This window comes from Scleropages formosus, chromosome 21 (genome assembly GCF_900964775.1).
Source record: "Scleropages formosus chromosome 21, fSclFor1.1, whole genome shotgun sequence".
In the NCBI taxonomy this organism is placed as follows: domain Eukaryota; kingdom Metazoa; phylum Chordata; class Actinopteri; order Osteoglossiformes; family Osteoglossidae; genus Scleropages; species Scleropages formosus.
This window is the reverse complement of record NC_041826.1, coordinates 10,880,992-10,898,783: the sequence shown is the minus strand read 5'-3', so window position 1 is coordinate 10,898,783 and position 17,792 is coordinate 10,880,992. Positions and strand designations below refer to the sequence as shown.

At 48.3% G+C, this 17,792-nt stretch overlaps 2 protein-coding genes across 3 annotated transcripts; one reads left to right on the top strand and one right to left on the bottom strand.

Moving 5' to 3' along the window:
* Positions 1-1,715: 1,715 nt before the first annotated feature.
* Positions 1,716-8,924, bottom strand: chrne (cholinergic receptor, nicotinic, epsilon). The gene is made up of 12 exons (XM_018728845.2): positions 8,780-8,924; positions 7,741-7,874; positions 6,779-6,823; positions 6,469-6,578; positions 6,170-6,325; positions 5,445-5,548; positions 4,234-4,434; positions 3,870-3,984; positions 3,367-3,481; positions 2,753-2,966; positions 2,439-2,572; positions 1,716-2,271 (listed from the first exon to the last, which is right to left on the bottom strand). Exons 1-12 carry the CDS (start codon positions 8,838-8,840, stop codon positions 2,092-2,094), a joined length of 1,569 nt encoding a protein of 522 aa, XP_018584361.1. The 5' UTR covers positions 8,841-8,924; the 3' UTR covers positions 1,716-2,091.
* Positions 8,925-12,398: 3,474 nt separating this feature from the next.
* Positions 12,399-16,274, top strand: gltpd2b (glycolipid transfer protein domain containing 2b). 2 transcript variants are annotated; one of them, XM_018728849.2, is made up of 5 exons: positions 12,399-12,888; positions 13,072-13,125; positions 14,128-14,186; positions 14,611-14,798; positions 14,892-16,274. In XM_018728849.2, the coding sequence occupies exons 1-5, from the start codon at positions 12,819-12,821 to the stop codon at positions 15,505-15,507; spliced, it is 987 nt and encodes a 328-aa protein (XP_018584365.1). In that variant the 5' UTR covers positions 12,399-12,818; the 3' UTR covers positions 15,508-16,274. The 2 variants fall into 2 exon arrangements, with proteins under 2 accessions (XP_018584365.1, XP_018584366.1); XM_018728850.2 differs by lacking the exon at positions 13,072-13,125 and having other exon boundaries at positions 12,401-12,888.
* The last annotated feature ends 1,518 nt before the right edge of the window (positions 16,275-17,792 follow it).

The following is a 17,792-nucleotide window of genomic DNA, read 5'->3' as shown; positions in this document are numbered from 1 at the left end:
TCGAGCCTTTGCCCTCTGCAAAGGAAGCATCCGATCCCAAACTCGGTGCACCGTGCACGCTTCTCGGGTTACACGTTATGCCGCAGGCAGGAGCAACAGGTGGGAAAGAGCGACACCTGGTGGTGGAACTGATATTTCTGTGCCGGCTGTGGGTGTAGCGCTCTGAGCGGCTGAAGGAGCTGTATTTTAAAGAGAAAAAAAGTCATCTGTCTTAAAATATCAAAACATCGTAATTTTATTTCTTTATCATTTAGTACCAGCAAAAATAATCATCACGACCATTACATATATTCTTCATTTTTCAGTGTGAACACTGAACACACACCATGATCAGAATAACAAACTACAACTGATTCCATTCTTTATCATGCATAAAATAAGAAAATTTAGTTCACCCTGACCGTACATCTGCCGAAATGTGCTGTCTCGAGATTAAACTGACTCATCCATCGGAAGACATAACGAGCAATGACTCTAGTACCTAATGCTAATCAGATGGTCTGTGTGCAACTCCGAAATGTTCCAATTCAGAAGCAGTAACCCATTATAGTTGACCCTGCGCTGTTGTTATGGGACTCTGAATGTACTGCGGGTGGGTAACTACGGGACAGTTTTCACCTTTAACAGTGAGAAGAACAAACATTTTAAAGGTCAAAGACAAATATACGGTAGGTTTAAAATAGGCAATTATTTGGGGATCTGGAACGGATTCATGCAATTAACATTATTTCTCATGGGAAAAACCGATTCAGAACTCAAACTTTTCAGAACTCGAACGACGGAACGAATTAAGTTCGAGTGGAACCTCGGAACTCGAACGCTTCTGAACTCGAACAATTCGGAACTCGAACAAGTTGTTCGAGAAAAAAATGTCTCAGAACTCGAAGGAAATTTCGGAACTCGAACCGATGAACCTTTCAGGCTAAAACCTGTCGGACACGTGACGCGTCTTTTTTCCCGTAAAACAAAGGATGCGTATGACGCGTACGACTCGGTACGAGTCAGTCTTGCCTGAAAACTCGCGGAGTTTATTTCATGTATTTATGGGTTTTACACTTTTTTGTTTATGGTTTTAGCATCAGGTATGTATGTATATAGGGTATGAGGTTCTAGATCGTACTGATTACAAGAGTGAGATACGGAGCCTAAAAATACCACAATTTGCCAGGAGAGGGAGTCGCTGGCAGCAATTCCCAGTTTGAACACGAGGGGCCGACAGAATTCATTTGAAATCTTGGCTAAAGGGAAGGTGTGCAGAGTCCAGGTGAAATGAGACTGTCATAGACTTGGAAACAGAAAGAAAAGAACTCCAGTCATTGAGATTGTTCTGACCCTTCAAACTAAAAGCAGAGTCATCAAAATAATTGTGTTTCATTTTCAGCTGTCATAGTAACTTTTTATTGTAGTTCCTATTGTTTTTATGTTTCTAGTATGTGGGTCTAACAGCGCCTGGGTGGTATGAGAGAACGTGGGTTCGATCCCCACTCAGTTTATGTGGAGTTTGCATGTTCTCCCCTCGTCTGCGTGGGTTTCCTCTGGGTGCTCTGGTTTCCTCCCACAGTCCAAAGACATGCTGTTCAGGTTCACCCATAGTGTGGGAGTGACAGAGAGAGTGTGTTCCACTGATGTCTGGATGAGTGACCTAATGTAAGTAGTGTATCTAGCAGTGTAAGTCACCTTGGTGAATAAGGTGTGTGGGCTGATAACGCTACATAGAGTTCATTGGAGGTCGCTTTGGAGAAAAGCATCTGCTGAATAAATAAATGTAAATGTCGTATGTGCTGTGCAGCGCTCAGAGCTGTTGTCCTGCTGTTGAATTTTTGGCCAAAGAACACACATGTAGAAATGTCATGGAAATACACAGCTGGATATATAACTGGAAGAAGAACTGTAAACTGTGTGAGACACTTTTGCTATGTCTGCCAGGTAAATGTAAAACAATTATTAACATTTTACAGTACAAAGACTTTATAAAGGGGGAGTAAGAACTATAATGAGAGACAACTCAGGAGTGACTCTAGAAGAAAAGAGTGTGGACACAATGTCCTCCTCCCTTCCCAGTCCATGGTCAGGGCCACACATGGCTGGTGATCATGTGGAATCGGGCGGGGGGGTGTACCGCTTGTCCTCCCCAGGGAAGGGGAACTCAGGAACCTGGTTGAAGTGTCCCATGAGGAAGATGGCCACAGTCCCGATGGAGAAGAGGAAGATGGCTGCCCAGAAGCACACCTTGTCAATCATCTTCCCAATCAGGACCCAGCTCTCCATCTCCTGCGAGACAGAGGGGAATGAAAGCGGGGCAGCTGGTGAGAATATCCTTGTTTGTATCTCCTATAGTCACAGGTCAGAGCCTGCTTCTGTCATACTGTGTGTGTGTGAGAGAGAGAGAGAGAGAGAGAGAGAGAGAGAGAGAGAAAGAGAGAGAGAGAAGCACTCACAGATCCTGTGTCATTTTGCTGCCTGGTTCTGTCAGCAATGAAGTTGCAGGCATCCACACATTCCTTGATCTCTGGGGCAGCTTGAGCCAGACTCTTGTACAGACTGGCTGTCACACCCACGTTAGCGCCATCCACTGAACGGAAGGAGACATGAAAATACACATATAGCATGTTCATACACGCTTATGTTAGTAATAGATAGATAGATAGATATAGATAGTATAAACTTGTGTTGTTTACTGTTTAGCTAATTTCTTCTTTAAACTTCAAATGTATGTTACTTCTTCTTCCCTCTCCCAGTGCTCCATGCTCACTGAATGCTCCGGAAAGGCCGTGCCGCTCCCTCTGCAGGTCAAACATCATCTCGCTGCGCGGTTGTTTCAGCACGTACTCCTCGGCGCGCTGGATGAGCCGGAAGGAGCTTCGGCGGCGTTCCGCTATGGCCCGCGGCCCACCGTTGATCTGCTCCTCGCTGTCCTCCACCAGGGCGGCCATCCCCAGGAAGCGCGGGACCACCTCCAGGAACACCTGTGGGGTTCCAGGGAGCGGAGTGAACTTGAGGGGCGTCTCAAAGTGGCTTGTTAGATGATGGCACTGCCCAGTTCCTCTACCACACATGGCTTCCTCCAAATTGTGTTACAGTGCTCATAGTCAACAGTAGGACATGTATTGAAGTGGTACGAGGTACAACTGCGTGATGGGGACTCAATCCCAAAGCCATGTGCATCCATTCAAGGACACAGCGTCCTTGTGGCTCATCCTCTCATTCTCTCTCTGCCCTCTTTTTGAAGGCTCTCACATTAACTGGTATCACATCTCCTGTCACCAGACGCACACCAAACTGCGTGTGTGTGTCCGTGGCTGTGTGTTTCTGTGTAAGACGGAGTGCAGGAGAGGGAGAACAGAAAGAGCCATGGTCCCTACGTACATGCTTGATGGTGCGGGACATCTTGTGAGTGCTGGGACTGCGAAGAGAGTAGTTCAACACGATGATGCAGTTGGTGACGATGAGGGTGGTTACAGACATGACGAAGATCAGGTACCTGACAGAGCAAAACCAGGACTGTGAGTGAAATTCTCGAAGCAACAGCATTTTTTACAGCAGGTGGTGTAGTGGTTAGCACTGGCGCTTTCCACACAAAAGATCCAGGCTTGAATCCCACCTCCTGCTATAGTACCCTTGATCAAGGTACTTACCCTAAATTGACACATTAAAAATTACCCTGCTGTATTAAATGGTAAATTACTGTAAGTTAACACTAAGTCATTTTGGAGAAACGCAGCAGATAAATTAATAAATGGAAATGTGAGCATGAGCCAACAGTCCCTTTTCCCCAGTAGCTCAACCGCCGCTCTGCCCTTAACTGCAGCAATGGCGTTCTTCAACGGAGGCACAAAAGTGGCAGTCAGCAAAGAGGAGGTGAGACTTACTTCCCAATGAGAGGGACAGAGAGGGAAGTTTCTGGAACCTTCTGAGCGATGAGAAAGAGGAAGACAGTCTGAGCCAGTAGGACAGAGATGGACACTGTCAACTTCTGTCCACCCGCTGGGGGAGATGGAAGGAGATGCGGAGGGAGAGACATCGGATGAGAACAAGGTGAATGAAATGGACAGATGAGAAGACGATCGCTAGTGCAGTCACACACCTCCAGAGTCACGGAGAGACACACTCAAGTGTACATTTGTAAGCAAAAATATACATGCAAGATGTGACCTTGCTTCCAAAGATAGACATGTGAAACATTAACGCCCTTGCCCCCCATCCCTCCCTCCGTCAACCTCCAGCACAACTGACCCTGTGCAGGCAGGAAATAGGCAAGCACCACCAGGGAGGACATGAGGGAGCAGGGCAGGATAATGTTGATGATGTAGAAGAGGGGCTTCCTCTGGATGATCAGGTTGAAGTACACCTCCTGGTACTCCAGGTCGTCTGGCGAGTAACGCGAGTTTATCAGTTTCCTTGCCGGCCGGTGTTTGATGGCCCACTCTCCGTTCTCTGTTGACGGGGAATACACACGTCGAGGTGGAATGCCATGTTTTTGGGCTCCCTTGATTCCTCAGTGTTATATAACCTGCAGCAGGACCAGACTGTCTGGCTATGAAAGAAGAGCTCAAGCTCTATGATGGATCAGTGTGTCCCCTTGGTACAAATTATACACTTGGGCTTATAGGCATCCCTCACATAATGAATGCTGCCTGTTTCTGAAAATCTTTTCATGACCTGAATTCTTGTAAAGCAAACTTATGGTTATCATTAATTCAAATAGGAAAATAAATAATGTGTCTCTGAGCCACGGACATCTCATTTTTTTAATCAAACCAGCCAAATCATTGTTTAATCTTTAAACACTGAGAAAATAAGATTCATCACCAAGTTCAGAATATCAGAATTGCTCTGGGCACCTTTAATTCCAGGCTTAAGACCCACATGTTCTATACGTAACATATTGTCATATTCCTTGTTTTTCAAGAGCCTTGTGAAGGATGCTTGGGGGTCAGATGGCTACAAGGCAAGTGATGCGCGCAGGAGAAACCAGGCCACGTGTGTGGGGGAGGCAGCTCACCCTGTGTGGTCTTCAATGACACCAAGGCTCATATTTTGAATTATTCTTCTTCTTGTCAGGCATTTCTCAAAAGTGTGAGTTGATAACTTGTCAGGTTTAGACTTGTGAAGTTTACGGTACAAACTAAATGGGGTAAGTCCACATTCTAAGCTCTAAATCCAAATTCTCCTAATATGGGTGTGCATTATGAGAGGGAAGCCTGTATACTGAATGCCCTGCACATTTACTCAACTGCATTTTTAAAGTGTTCAGAATAAGTTCTGATTTTCCTTTGCTGCCACACTATATTTTCTCTGTCAGTGTCAAGGAAAACAAGAAATTAAATAAGTTTAATGTGTCAGGTAAAATTCAACAAAATAAATAATGGTAAATAATGCTTGTATTGCAGGCTCAGTTTTTGCTTTAAGAACTTTGTATGTGTGTCTGGGGGCGGCAGTGTTACCAGTGAAGGCTGCAGGGTCGATATCCACCCACTCGATTGGGAGGTTTGTTTCTGAGTCCAAGGCCAGCATGAGCTCCACTTCATTGGCACTGTAAGTCTGAGACCTGGGCAGATGTGTAGGCGGTCAGTCAGTGAGACAACAGGGACATGACTTGTCCTCCATCAGTAAAGACAACACCCTTCAGGGGCAGTCGCTACAGCTCGATCAGCGGTGACTACGAATCATCTGTCGCCTACAGCTTCCTGCTGTCTACACCGTCGCGTTATGAAGGATCATCCATCCGTAGGAAGTCCTCACAGAGCCCTGTATTCCTAAACTCTGCAAGAACAGAACACCTCAGCTCTGTTATGACACCGTTTTACCTCTTTATGTAGCAGACACTTTTCTATAAAGTGACTTGTAATGTTCAGTTACTTACTCTGATTTTCCAATTTATACACCAGGGCATTTTCTACAGTTTCAGTGCAGGGTAAGTACAGGCATCTCTCGAGTTAGAGGATTAATCAGTAACTGAGAACAGTGCAAATATTGAAATTTTGGATAATGAAAGCCTACTTCCCATAAAATAAATGGGGTAGAGTACATATGACCAGGACTAATAAAGACAATCTCACCAGTGATGTCCCTTTCAATAAGCACATTACACATTAGCCTGTCTAAGCACTCAGAAGGAAATACCCTGGGTTAAGTCAACTGTTCCCCCCAGTGACCATCCCCAGCTGACCTGAAGATCAGGGTGCAATTCTGCCAGTCGAAGGGGAAGTAGGTGATCTCTATGGCGCAGGTACTGCGGAAGATGGCGGGAGGAAGCCAGTACATGGAGCCACCGGGATAGATGAGCACGTTGGCATAGTAGGCCACGTCAAACTTACCATCAATGCTGCCGTAGTGGGGGGGGTAGGTGGGCACAGGAAAAGAGTCGCACAGTGAAATGGTGACAGTTAAGAATGGTATCAAACAGGGAAGGAAGAGGAGTTACCCCGTCCCACTCCTCAACCCCAGGTACCCCAGTAGTGGTCTCACTTGTTTTCCAGAACTATGTCAGGGAGCCACACTATATTGTAGGGAACACGAACCACGTCAATGCCGTAGTATTCTGAGGTGTTCCAGGCCAGACGGTAATCATTCCATGTCTGGGGAGATGTGTGTAGGAACAGATGGAGGGCAGAGGGAGGTGGAGGTGGCAGATGGGGAGAAAGATATCAGAAAAAGCAGGTGAGCTTGTCAAGAGGGAGGCAATATCACATATCTGACATGAGATATGGTCAGCTGAGGTGAAACATGCTGAAGCTCAAGACAGACGGTGGAGAGAAGATAGAGAGATTTTCCTTACAATCTCAATCCAGACGTTTGTTGTGAGCGTTTCCACCTTCTCATTCTGGAAAAGGTTGGACAAAGAGGGAGAATTAATGTTGACTGACACCGAACACCAATGAAAGGTCCCAGAATAAAACTTTTGATGACGTACACCCTACAGGCCGATGAAGAAGAATCGGCTTTGTAGTTTCATCGGCACTGTCTCATTCAGTCCACATTGACTCTGAAGAAGCACATCATGGTCCATAACCACGCTTGGACACAAAGTTTCAACAGCTGGCATCTGGCTACAAACTAACTTAAGACTGTTCCACCTATTTGAGTTTAATCCTGCTGCTATTTCCTTCGCATTGTCCACATTACTGAGATACATCTCTTCATATCCCTTCAAGTGATCACACTGCACTGTTTACACTAGTTGTACGGTATTTATTCATGGCACCATTTTCAAAATGTGGTAAGCTGTACCATTTCAGATGTTATTCTGTGTGTTCAGTTGGTGTCAATAATAAATAGTCCCTGACACGTGTCACTGTCACTCCCCTGATGCGGAACCTTATTCAGCCTTGTTGTTAGCAATCTCCTAGCCTCTTGCTCCACTCCTTCCTGTTCCCTGACGCCTTCCCCGATCCCGTCCCTTGCTCCTACGTTTCTGTACCTTCCTATGATCATCGACCTTTTGCCTGTGTACCGACCTTGCCTTTTGGATTCTCCTTGTAACGACGTTCGCGCCTCGAAGACCGATTGCCTGTCCCTTGACCTCCGCTCTTGGATTTCCCTGAATAAACGACGAATTCTGCTCTGCACTTGGGTCCGCCACTTCCTTCCGGAACTAACCATGACAGTCACTAGCTTCATGTCTTCAATAATCGACAGCAGATGTTCTTATGTTATGTTATGTTGTGTTATCTTATGTTATGTGTACATCTGTAAACACGGTAAGTAGGTGTGGTTTGCTGGTGTGGTCACCGGTCTCACCAGGGATATGAGATTGGTCAGCGTGAGCTTCACCCGCACTTCCACCTTGTCCCCGACGTGCTGTGCCGGCCGGATGTTCTTGTTGTACCCCTTCATCAAGTGACTGATGAGCTGGGACTCCTCGTTGGCGCTCGCTGGGTGAAACACACAGGGGGAGGGAGGAAGGGTGAGCTTTGTGAAAACCGTTCACACCAAACCAGTGCACGTTAAAGGTCTAGACCGGGCCAGTAAGCGGAGTGCACAGTTTGGGAAATGGGCTTAAACCAGGTGTTCTCTGGAGTGGACAAAATTAATGGCTGACTCTTGTGAGGAAATGGTAGAAAGGAACATGATTTGTTATTGCAGTCAGTGGCTACATGCAAGGGCTTGGAGATCTTGTGTGCAAAGCAAATATTGGGGCAGATGCAGTAACAATAATCAGGTGTCATAACATTTCAATCAACGTGTTTTTGATTAAATCTGGGCCACATAAACCTCTTACTTACATTCAAACACACACACACACACACACACACACACACACACACACATTTTCAGAACCGCTTGTCCCATACGGGGTCACGGGGAACCGGAGCCTACCCGGCAACACAGGGCGTAAGGCCGGAGGGGGAGGGGACACACCCAGGACGGGACGCCAGTCCGTCGCAAGGCACCCCAAGCGGGACTCGAACCCCAGACCCACTGGAGAGCAGGACCCGGTCCAACCCACTGCGCCACTGCGCCACCGCACCCCCCCCCCCTTACATTCAAACAGCGTTTGTCAAATTCTAAAAATACGGTTGCAGATATTATAAAAAAAACACCTAAGTTACTGGATCAGTCCCAATATACGGATCCTTGCGCACTGTGTTTAAAAAGCAGTGAAGCTGACGTTCTTTCTCATAAGATCCGAGAGAGGAGCAAAGCAAAAGTGATCTGAAAGGGGAACAACAGCCGGGGGGGGGAGCAGGAAAGACAGGAAGGGCTTGGCGGTTCCTCGGTTTCAGGGCCCAGGAAAGCCCACATGGTGCAACTGCAGGCAGGACGGAGCAACAGTTACCTGGCAGGGCGCAGATGAGGAGCACCACCAGCAGACCTATCGGACCAGACTGGATCCCCATGGTCGAACCCACGGCGTTTACCCTCCTTTTTCCGACGTGTGAGGAAGAGTCCGAGAGAAAGAGAAAGTGACAGGTTATTTCCGAGCAGCACTTGTCCCCCGTCCAGCTTCTCCAGTTGTCGCTGTCGGCTCGGGTTACATGGGTCTAAGCAGCGCCGGCCTGGTCTTAAAGTCCCACGGTAATGATCACGGTGTCCTGCTCCTCAGGGGGGTCCACTGACAAAGGGCTTTTGAGTGGTATTTCAGCCTGATGCCTTCTTATAAGAAATTATTCAGAGTCCGACTTGTGATGTTCACGTCGGAAAATTAAGTGGTGTTAATTATAGAGGTGACTGACCGCAGGCACGATATTTTACTGGAGTACCACAATAGTATCTCTAATAATTTATGAGTGCTATCATTGTTTTAATAAGCCTCTTGGGACTGCAGGCATGGCCTCTGTGGGCTCTGAGCTTGTCAAACAGGTGGGCCTGGGGGCCCATGCGGAACCCCCCAGGCCAAGGGTATAAATAACACGCCACGGAGCAGTGTGTAGCAGAGACTCAGAACTTCATGAGTGTCTGAACAAGGTCAGTCCCGGTGGTGGTGAGTCCTGGTCGGGCGCGAAGTATTAACAGGACAGGGATGGGTAGATGTAGGACAGCAAATAGTGGACAGTGGGGTGGACTGTGCACATTGACCGTGTGTGAGCATGTACCAGTGCCTGTGCTCCAGAGGGGTCACAGGAGTAGGATATTCTACACAAAATTACATTTTGGTTTCATTGCTTTCACTTATTTTTCCAGTTACCATCATGGTCAAGCACAGCCTGGTACATTTCACTGGGTTTGGCTGCGGTAGAAACACAGGTCTCCAATGATTCTGAACCAGCTGATGTTCCACACTTAGATCCAGTTATAGTTACACTGGCACTCGTCTTACAAACACAGCTGCGACTGGAAGACTGTTCATAACTCATTTTGTTTGTAAATCCATGTCACTTTTGCCATTAAGTCACAATCAGTAAAAGGTTAATGTATTTAAAAGTTAAGGTCTATAAAATCCTCTGATAGCGCTACGCTAAATAAAGAAAAATATTCAGCAAGAGTTTTTATTTTAATATTTTACATTAATAAAATAATATAAAAGGCACCTCGGATATCCTTTCGTGTTGTCACTCATCGTGTTCCTGAAAGGCCAGAGCAGCAGTGGGCTGTAACCCAATACCCAGTGCCTCTTTTTGCCCAGCCTCCTTCCAATAAAACATTCACAGTGAATGCTCTTTCTTCCTATGAAATATTCACTGCTGCGGAGTCAGGTTTGTACATCTGACCTCGCTTTGTCTGCCACCTCCGGGTTGTTCTCTGTTACATGGAACACAGGTTCGACGGTCTGCATCACACAGCACCACCTGGCAGCCCGGTTGGGGTATCATCTTGCTCAAGCGGTTGAGGAATTGAACTCCTGACCTGTGACAACTGCTGCGCTGCTCCTCTGGGCTGGACTGTGTGAAAGCATAAACCTTTCAAGTCTCCCTCACTGGTATGTAAGGAGTTGGGATCTCAGAGGTACACGGTTGTTCTTGTCACCTAGGTTGGTGGTTGAAGCTGCTGCAGGTCACTCTTATCGGGAAGTCATTTCCTCCTCTCGACTTCTTCACCCTCCATGTCCCTCTACCGCAGGGAGAAAGTAAGTGCCGGGGTGATGTGGAGTCAGGTCAGGTGGCACATGTGACACCTGTTCCAGGTGTTCTGAGTTCCTGCCCCTGCACAGGGCTCCAGTTACCCCTCAGTCCAGCAGGAGCAGAGAGGACCCCCCCCCCCCCCCCCTCCATCCTGGTAGGGCAGCCTGTTCTCTAGAGGGAATGACAGGCAGGTTTTACACTGTTTACCTCATTGCATCTGCGGTAGCAGCAGTGTCATGGGAAGAGTACAGTTCTACACTTCACTGATGTCAACCCCCCCTCCCCAGTGTCACTGACTTCAGACTCATTAGGTGTCTCAACCGGAAGGACTTTTGTTCACAGGAGGTGGCCTGGCGGTTGCAAAGAAAGGACCCAAGTTCGAATCCCACCTCCTGCCGTAGTACTCCAGATCGAGAAACTTACTCTGAACTGATAGAGGAAAAATTCCCCTGCTGTATAAAAGGGTAAATCAGTGTACATTAACACAAAGTCACTTTGGAGAAAAGTGTCAGATAAATCAATGAATGTGAATATAGAGTCGGGGAAGTGAATCTGTGTGCAGCGCTACGTTCAGGGGCTCTGTTTGCACTGATCAACACACCAGAGTGCTATTGCAGTGTGTTATCCCAGCAAAACCCAGAATCTCTGAGCAGACGTAATGTGGAAAACACGGTAAAAACAAATATGGCCATGAGGCTGTGACACTGACATCACAGCCATTGATGTCACCAGCTAAAACTATAGGACTCAAACTGTAGTTATTGCTGTGCTGGTACTCAGGTGAACCAAGAGTTATAAACAAGGGGATGGGGGTGGGGTGTATGAAGAAGTCATGGGTTTAACTGCAGAAATATACATGCAGGAAGTATATAAATACGTACGAAAATCAGGGGTGAAATTTAAGGTCCTTCATCAAGCATCTTGTACTTAAACACAGTAAATTTAAGTACAGCTTTAAACAAATCTCACTCTGTGTGTGTGTGTGTGTGTGTGTGTGTGTGTGTATGTGTGTGTGAAAAACATGTGAAGCCCATGTCACAATGGCAGGAGTGGGAAATACCTGTATTTCGTTGTGTGTAAAGAGCAGAGTCCACTGCTGCTGTCGACCCACAGCAGGTTGCACAGGGGTCAAAAGAGTGGTGTGTGTGTGTGTGTGTGTGTGTGTGTGTGTGTACTGTATGTGTATGTGTGTGTGTGTGTCTCAATGATTAGATTGCACTGTTTCGCATCCAAAGTCCACAGTACTCGTACAGATAGAGACAAACATCTCGATCACCGATCTCCGCTTCCCCCCTCCTAGAAACACCTGAATGACTGAGAAAACAGGTATTTATAACTCTGATAAGGGAGCACACATGAGCTCTGTCACATGTCCCGGGCGGGACACGCTACCCACGGGGTCCGTGTGTTTAGAGCGGTGGGAAAGGGGTCTGTGAGGACAGCGGAACAGGAACGGGTCCATCGGCGAATGAAGGAATGATGAGTTTACGTGCACCATTTCCAGGAATGTGTGTTCACTGAGAACCCAAACAGCCATCAACGAGCGAACAGACAAACAACCAAACGGCTGGACTCTTCGCCCTCTACTTTCTTACGGAACCCCAACCCGGTTTCTTCATTGCATCGATCCTGCATTCTTCGGGATCATTCATATGAGTTCCGTGTCTGGACTCGCTTTCGGGACGTATTGGACAGGACACTGTGACCGCTTGCCCTTGCGGGACATATCCTCACGTCCCCACCTGTCTCCGTGTCACTGTGTACAGGGCTGTTGACAGAACAAAATCAACACGCCGCTGTATATGCACACATTTCACAACATGGCAAAAATAAAACATTTTTACTTGATCCTTAATTTGTCATTTAGCCAGTTAATTATAAAGTTTTTTTAACGCTAAAGAAACCCCTGTGGAGAGAAAGTGCACTGAGAAAGTGTTTATTCCCGGTCGCATGGGGGGGCCTGACTCACGGGGCGAGTTTAACAGGGTCACCGTAAGACACGGTGCTGCCATATAAAGGCACCGAAGGCCGTCTTGTGCCGATCTGTGGACTTGCGGGTTGAGCAATGAACTGGGAGGAGGACAGCGGCTGACGGACGGACAGACAGACCGACCACTGGAGGGAGGGACAGGAGAGACGGGGGCGCAGGGAGCAGGAGAGACGGAGCAGGACGAGTGAAGACAGCTGGAGACATTCCTGTCATGTGAAGATCAGCACCAATCGAACCTATTGGAGGAAACATGGATTGAGTGGCTGGGGGGGTTTTGGTGCAGAAGAGGAGGCCCCCGTGGGGGCAGGGCATCCCAGGAGGTCGGCATGGGCGTGAAAGGCCGTGCGGCTCTTGCCGTCACCGTGCTCCTGTTCGTCCTCGGCTCCATGTGGCTGCGTGAGTTCACCCCCCCACGGGGCTGCCGTCCCCCGTGTTCACTGTGTGTGTCAGCAACGCCCAGTGTGTGTACTGAGTGTGTGTCTGCGAGTGTGCGCGGAGCAGGCGCGCAGTTTTTCCTTTTTAGAGTTGTGTGTGAAGTGGAAAGAGACGCCGTTTGAAAATCTTTCTTTGCCGTCTCAGGACTGACCCCCCATCGAGGTTTCGAACCTTCCTCACGGCTGTCTGACAATCCAGGTGGGCGCGACCTACGGGGGCGACCTTTACTCCCGCCCCTCTGAGTCCGGTGCGATCCGCATCGGGGGTGTCCATAGACCCATGAGCTCATCAAATCCTAATCAGTACAAAAGGAAAATTATTATTTATTTCCTTATTTATGAGCTGCTCTTCAAAGTGACTCACAGTGTTCGGTTTGTACGCTAAACTAAATAGTTATTTACTTATTCACAGCTGGGTAATTTTTACTGAATCAATTCAGAGTAAGCTCTTTGCCCAAGGGTACTACAGCAGAAGTAGGGATTTGAACATGGGACCTTTGACTATAAAACGTTTACCCTATGTTCATGTCGGTTCACTGCAGGTGCTCTGGTTCCCTCCCACAGTCCAAAGACGTGTTTCAGGTGAACTCGTGACTCTAAATTGTCTATAGTGTGCGCGCGCACGCGTGTGTGTGTATGTGTGTGTGAGATTGCCCTGTGATGGACTGGCATCCTGTCGATGCTGTACCCCACCTTGACACCCTCGCTGTGATTTAATGTCAATTCGTGAATGTGCTCATGGTGATATTCAGAATAGTTCTTAAAGCTGCACTTCAGTGTGTTCTGTGGGTGTAACAGCGGGTCTGGAATATATGTTCTGTGTCCTGCATGGACTATGTGTGTATGGAATGCAGTTTTCGAACCCGTGTCGCATGTTTGTCTTGTGTGGAACACGGATTGTGGATGTGTGACGACGTGGGGGGTGGGGAGGGGGAGGACAGTGAGGCTGCTCTTCCAGAACTGCAGTAAAATTATACCTATTAAAAAGTGACCTGCACAGATAATTCGCAGACTATTTCTTGTACTTTTATATTCCAGTGACAGCTGACAGTAAGTCCCTGAGAGGAGTGTAACAGTCAGGGGGACAGAACTATAGCTTCCTCTTCCAGGAAAAAATTAACAGCTCAAACATGGACTTTATGATGAAGTTCACTTGTGCTCCTTCTCTCTGTGTCTCTGCTGTGTCTCTCCGTGTCCACAGACGGGGGCCTGGATCATCACTTGAGACCTTGTCTGAACAGCTACGTACAAGTTCACCTGGTAATCTACAGCACCATCGTCTATGTTTACATTTATTTATTTCTCCAAATCGATTTACCCTGATTTACCCATTCAGACAGCAGGGCTATTTTAACTGTATCAGTTCAGGGTCAGTACCTTGATTAAGGGGCCCACAGCAAGAGCTGGGATTCATATTTGAGTCCTTTAAGTCCAAAAGTGGTAACCACTATTCCCCCTGCTGCACGTTATCATAATTACCAAAATTTATCTTTTGATCAAAATTAAAGTTGTACATTGTTAAACAGCACCACTGCTGTGTGATGGACAGCAAGGAACAAGTGTCATGTGGAGGGGAATGAAGAGGAATGGAGAGGAGTGGAAAGGGGTGGAGAGTGTCCTTGGACAGACTTTTCTCTAAAGCTAACTCTCTCACTCTATTGTACCTCTCTCCCTCGACCGGCAGCCCGGCAACGTGTCTGATGGCAGGGTCGCAGGGGTCATTGAGGAGGACACAGACAGCTTCACTCTGAGCGAATGCCCCGGCCAGGAATTCCAGGTGTCCCGGCTACTGTCCCACCTACGGGCCGCAGCGACCCCTGACTCCGACGTCCTGATTTCGCCCTACCTCTCCAGCTGGGACGAGCTGATCAAGTAACGTTCCTACCGCCATCCCTCCTCTGTGCACATGGCTGGCCATGAATCTGTCGATCACCCTTGAACCGCTCCTATCCACCCCCTCCCCAGGTTCCTAAATGCGCTGGGCCCCATGGTGGGCCTCATCTCCCAAGAGATCGAGGGCAAAACCGGCATCATCCGGGAGCTGGCCCGTCGGGAGGAGGAGGAGCCAGAGGGGATGAGGGAGGCAGGCAGCGACCGCCTCCACTTTGAGATGGACAAGGACAGGAGTGACACAATCCGCAGCGAGGGCAGTGAGTCCTACCGGTCAGTGCGCTCCATGATCAAAGCGGAGCTCCACCTCGGACTGGTCAACTTCCAGGAGCAGACGGACTCGGGTTGCCGCACACTGCTCAGACTCCACCGCGCTCTCCTCTGGCTCCAGCTCTTCCTGCAGAAGCTGGGCGAGAGCCCCACGCCCGGGGATCGGCTCCAGAGCCCTTCGGAATTGTGCCGCGAAGCCTACAGGGAGACCCTGGCGCAGCATCACAGCTGGCTCGTCCGTCGCGCTGCTGAGATGGCTTTCGTGGCCATGCCGGACAGGAGCTACTTCTTCAGGCTGGTGTGCGCCCAGGACCAGAAGGGGGCGACGCTCGTGCTGAGAAAAGTGGTCAGGGCCATTGGGGAGGTGTACACCCGCACAGAGCGGGCCTTGGAGGAGCATGGCATGTTGAATTTGCCCTAGAGAATCAGTTGGGGAAGGATTGTTGGGTGTTAGAAATCGCTCGGATGTGACACGCTATTGCTGGCCATGTGATCGGCGCTACAACCCTATATGTGATACTCTCTATATGGCACATCAGGCACGGGCACATGCCGGTGGGTCTGTTGGAATCCCAAAGTGCTGCCGCAGGGGGTCACAGCAGTCAGTGAGGACCACAGAAAACAGTTGAGGACCATAGCTGGATGTGGCACAGGGGGTCCGGTGGTTAAGCACTATTGGAAAAGCACAGGTGACAGTATTACATGTAGGACAGGTTTTCCTGCCACAGCGACGGCCCTTTTTACACTGCCATTCTATCTCAGCCAAGCTCCTAATTAATTTGCACTACTTGCTGCTGACTGAATAACTTAATGGGCTCGAACTTCACAGGTCCAGGAGCACAGGTGAAGGACTCGACACCCTTTTGTGGTCATGTAAGATCAAACAGTCTCCACAATTTCTCCACAATTTCACACAATTTCAGCTGAACTCAGTTTAAAGTACCCATCCATCCATTTTCAGTAACCGCTTATCCTGAGCAGGGTCGCAGTCAGCAGGAGCTTATCCCTGAAGCATTGGTTGCAAGGCTGAGGGGGCGGTATGGCAGTCCACCACAGAGTAGCCAGACACACACAGTTAATCTCCCATTCACACATTAAGGGCCATTCAATGTTACCGGTTCACCTGAACCGCATGTCTTGGGACTGTGGGCGGAAACCAGAGCGCCCAGAGGTGGGGAGAACATGTAAACTCCATACACACTAAGCAGGGATTAAACCCAGATTCTCTTGTACCATCCAGACACTGTGAGGCCGCAGCACTAGTCTCTGCGCATTTTAAACAATAGGACAGATTATAGTGGAGTGGTTAGAGCTGCTGTCTTTAACCCTAAAGGTTGCAGCAGTAAAATTACCCAGCTGTACAAAGAGGTAAATAACTACAGACAGATTAACATTGCAAGCTGCTTTGGAAGGAAACTGCAGCTAAATGAATGAATGTAACATAAATACTCTACAGCAATGACTCAACCTGTGGACACATGAGCCCCGGACCAGAACAAAGACCTCAGAGACATGCAGGTCTACAGGGTACGGCAGCCCTGTACTATTTCACCGGAGCATCAAAAAGAAAAACATAACAGCAAAAACTTAGTGTTTCTTTATGCTCTTGCACATTTGAATTTCCTTCACCTACATCTAGAGCGCCCCCTAGCAGCAGGAGGAATAGCACTGCATCGGCTAGCATGGTACAACCGGTGCAGTATTACCACACATCCAGCGGATGTCCCAGTGCCCTGCTCGCTGACCCCCTGCAGAGAGTGGAGCAAAGTCACAATGACGTCACATGGCCTCAGCTCTGAGACATAACTGTTCCCCAGTAAAGACATAGCAGAAGGTGTGGGGGGTGAGGTTTCACATGAATGGTACCTTTTTCATTCCCTTCCCAGCTTGTACAGATTAAACCCCGTAGAGAGGGAATATTCGTGATAAATACAGTGATATCTGTTCACAAAGATAATATTTCAGTTAAAATTTGACTTAGACAGCACGTGTTTTGAATAAACCGTCATGACTGTGCAACGGTGCAAGTGTGTACTGCGTGTGTATGCTACGTTTGCCAGGCCACATATAAGCAGACACGCGTGTTGCTGGGTGCTTGATGATGTGTCTGAGTGTCTGTCTGCAACATAAGTGACGCTTGATCCAGCTCTCTGGGGCTCACCAGTGCATCTAATGCTGTGTAATCCCCTCGCTCCCCACACCTCGTCAAAAGATAAGCAGAGGGAACAGACTCATCCCATAGTGACCTCCTGATTCAGAACCCAAGTCAGACCCTTGGAGGCAATTAACACATTTCAGACAACTGGTGTGTCCACAGGTGTGTTACTTCATCCAACACTGTACCAGGTACCTGGGGTTCAGCATCTCAACAGGGGGATGAGGAACAATGCAACTCCTTGAAGTACAAACACTACAGGGGGTATAACTCATCCATCCATCTGATTTTAATGACAGCTTGCCCTGAATAGGGTTGCGGTGTTCCAGAGCCTATCCCAGAATTTTTGGCCGGAAGGCTGAGGAGGGGTACACCCAGTTGGGATGCCAGTCCATCGCAGGGTAGCCACACACACACAGTCACTCCCCCATTCACAACCTAAGTGCTATTTAGAGTCACCAATACACCTGAACTGCATGTCTTTGGACTGTGGGAGGAAACCAGAGCACCCAGAGGAAACCCATGCAGACATGGGGAGAATATGGAGACTC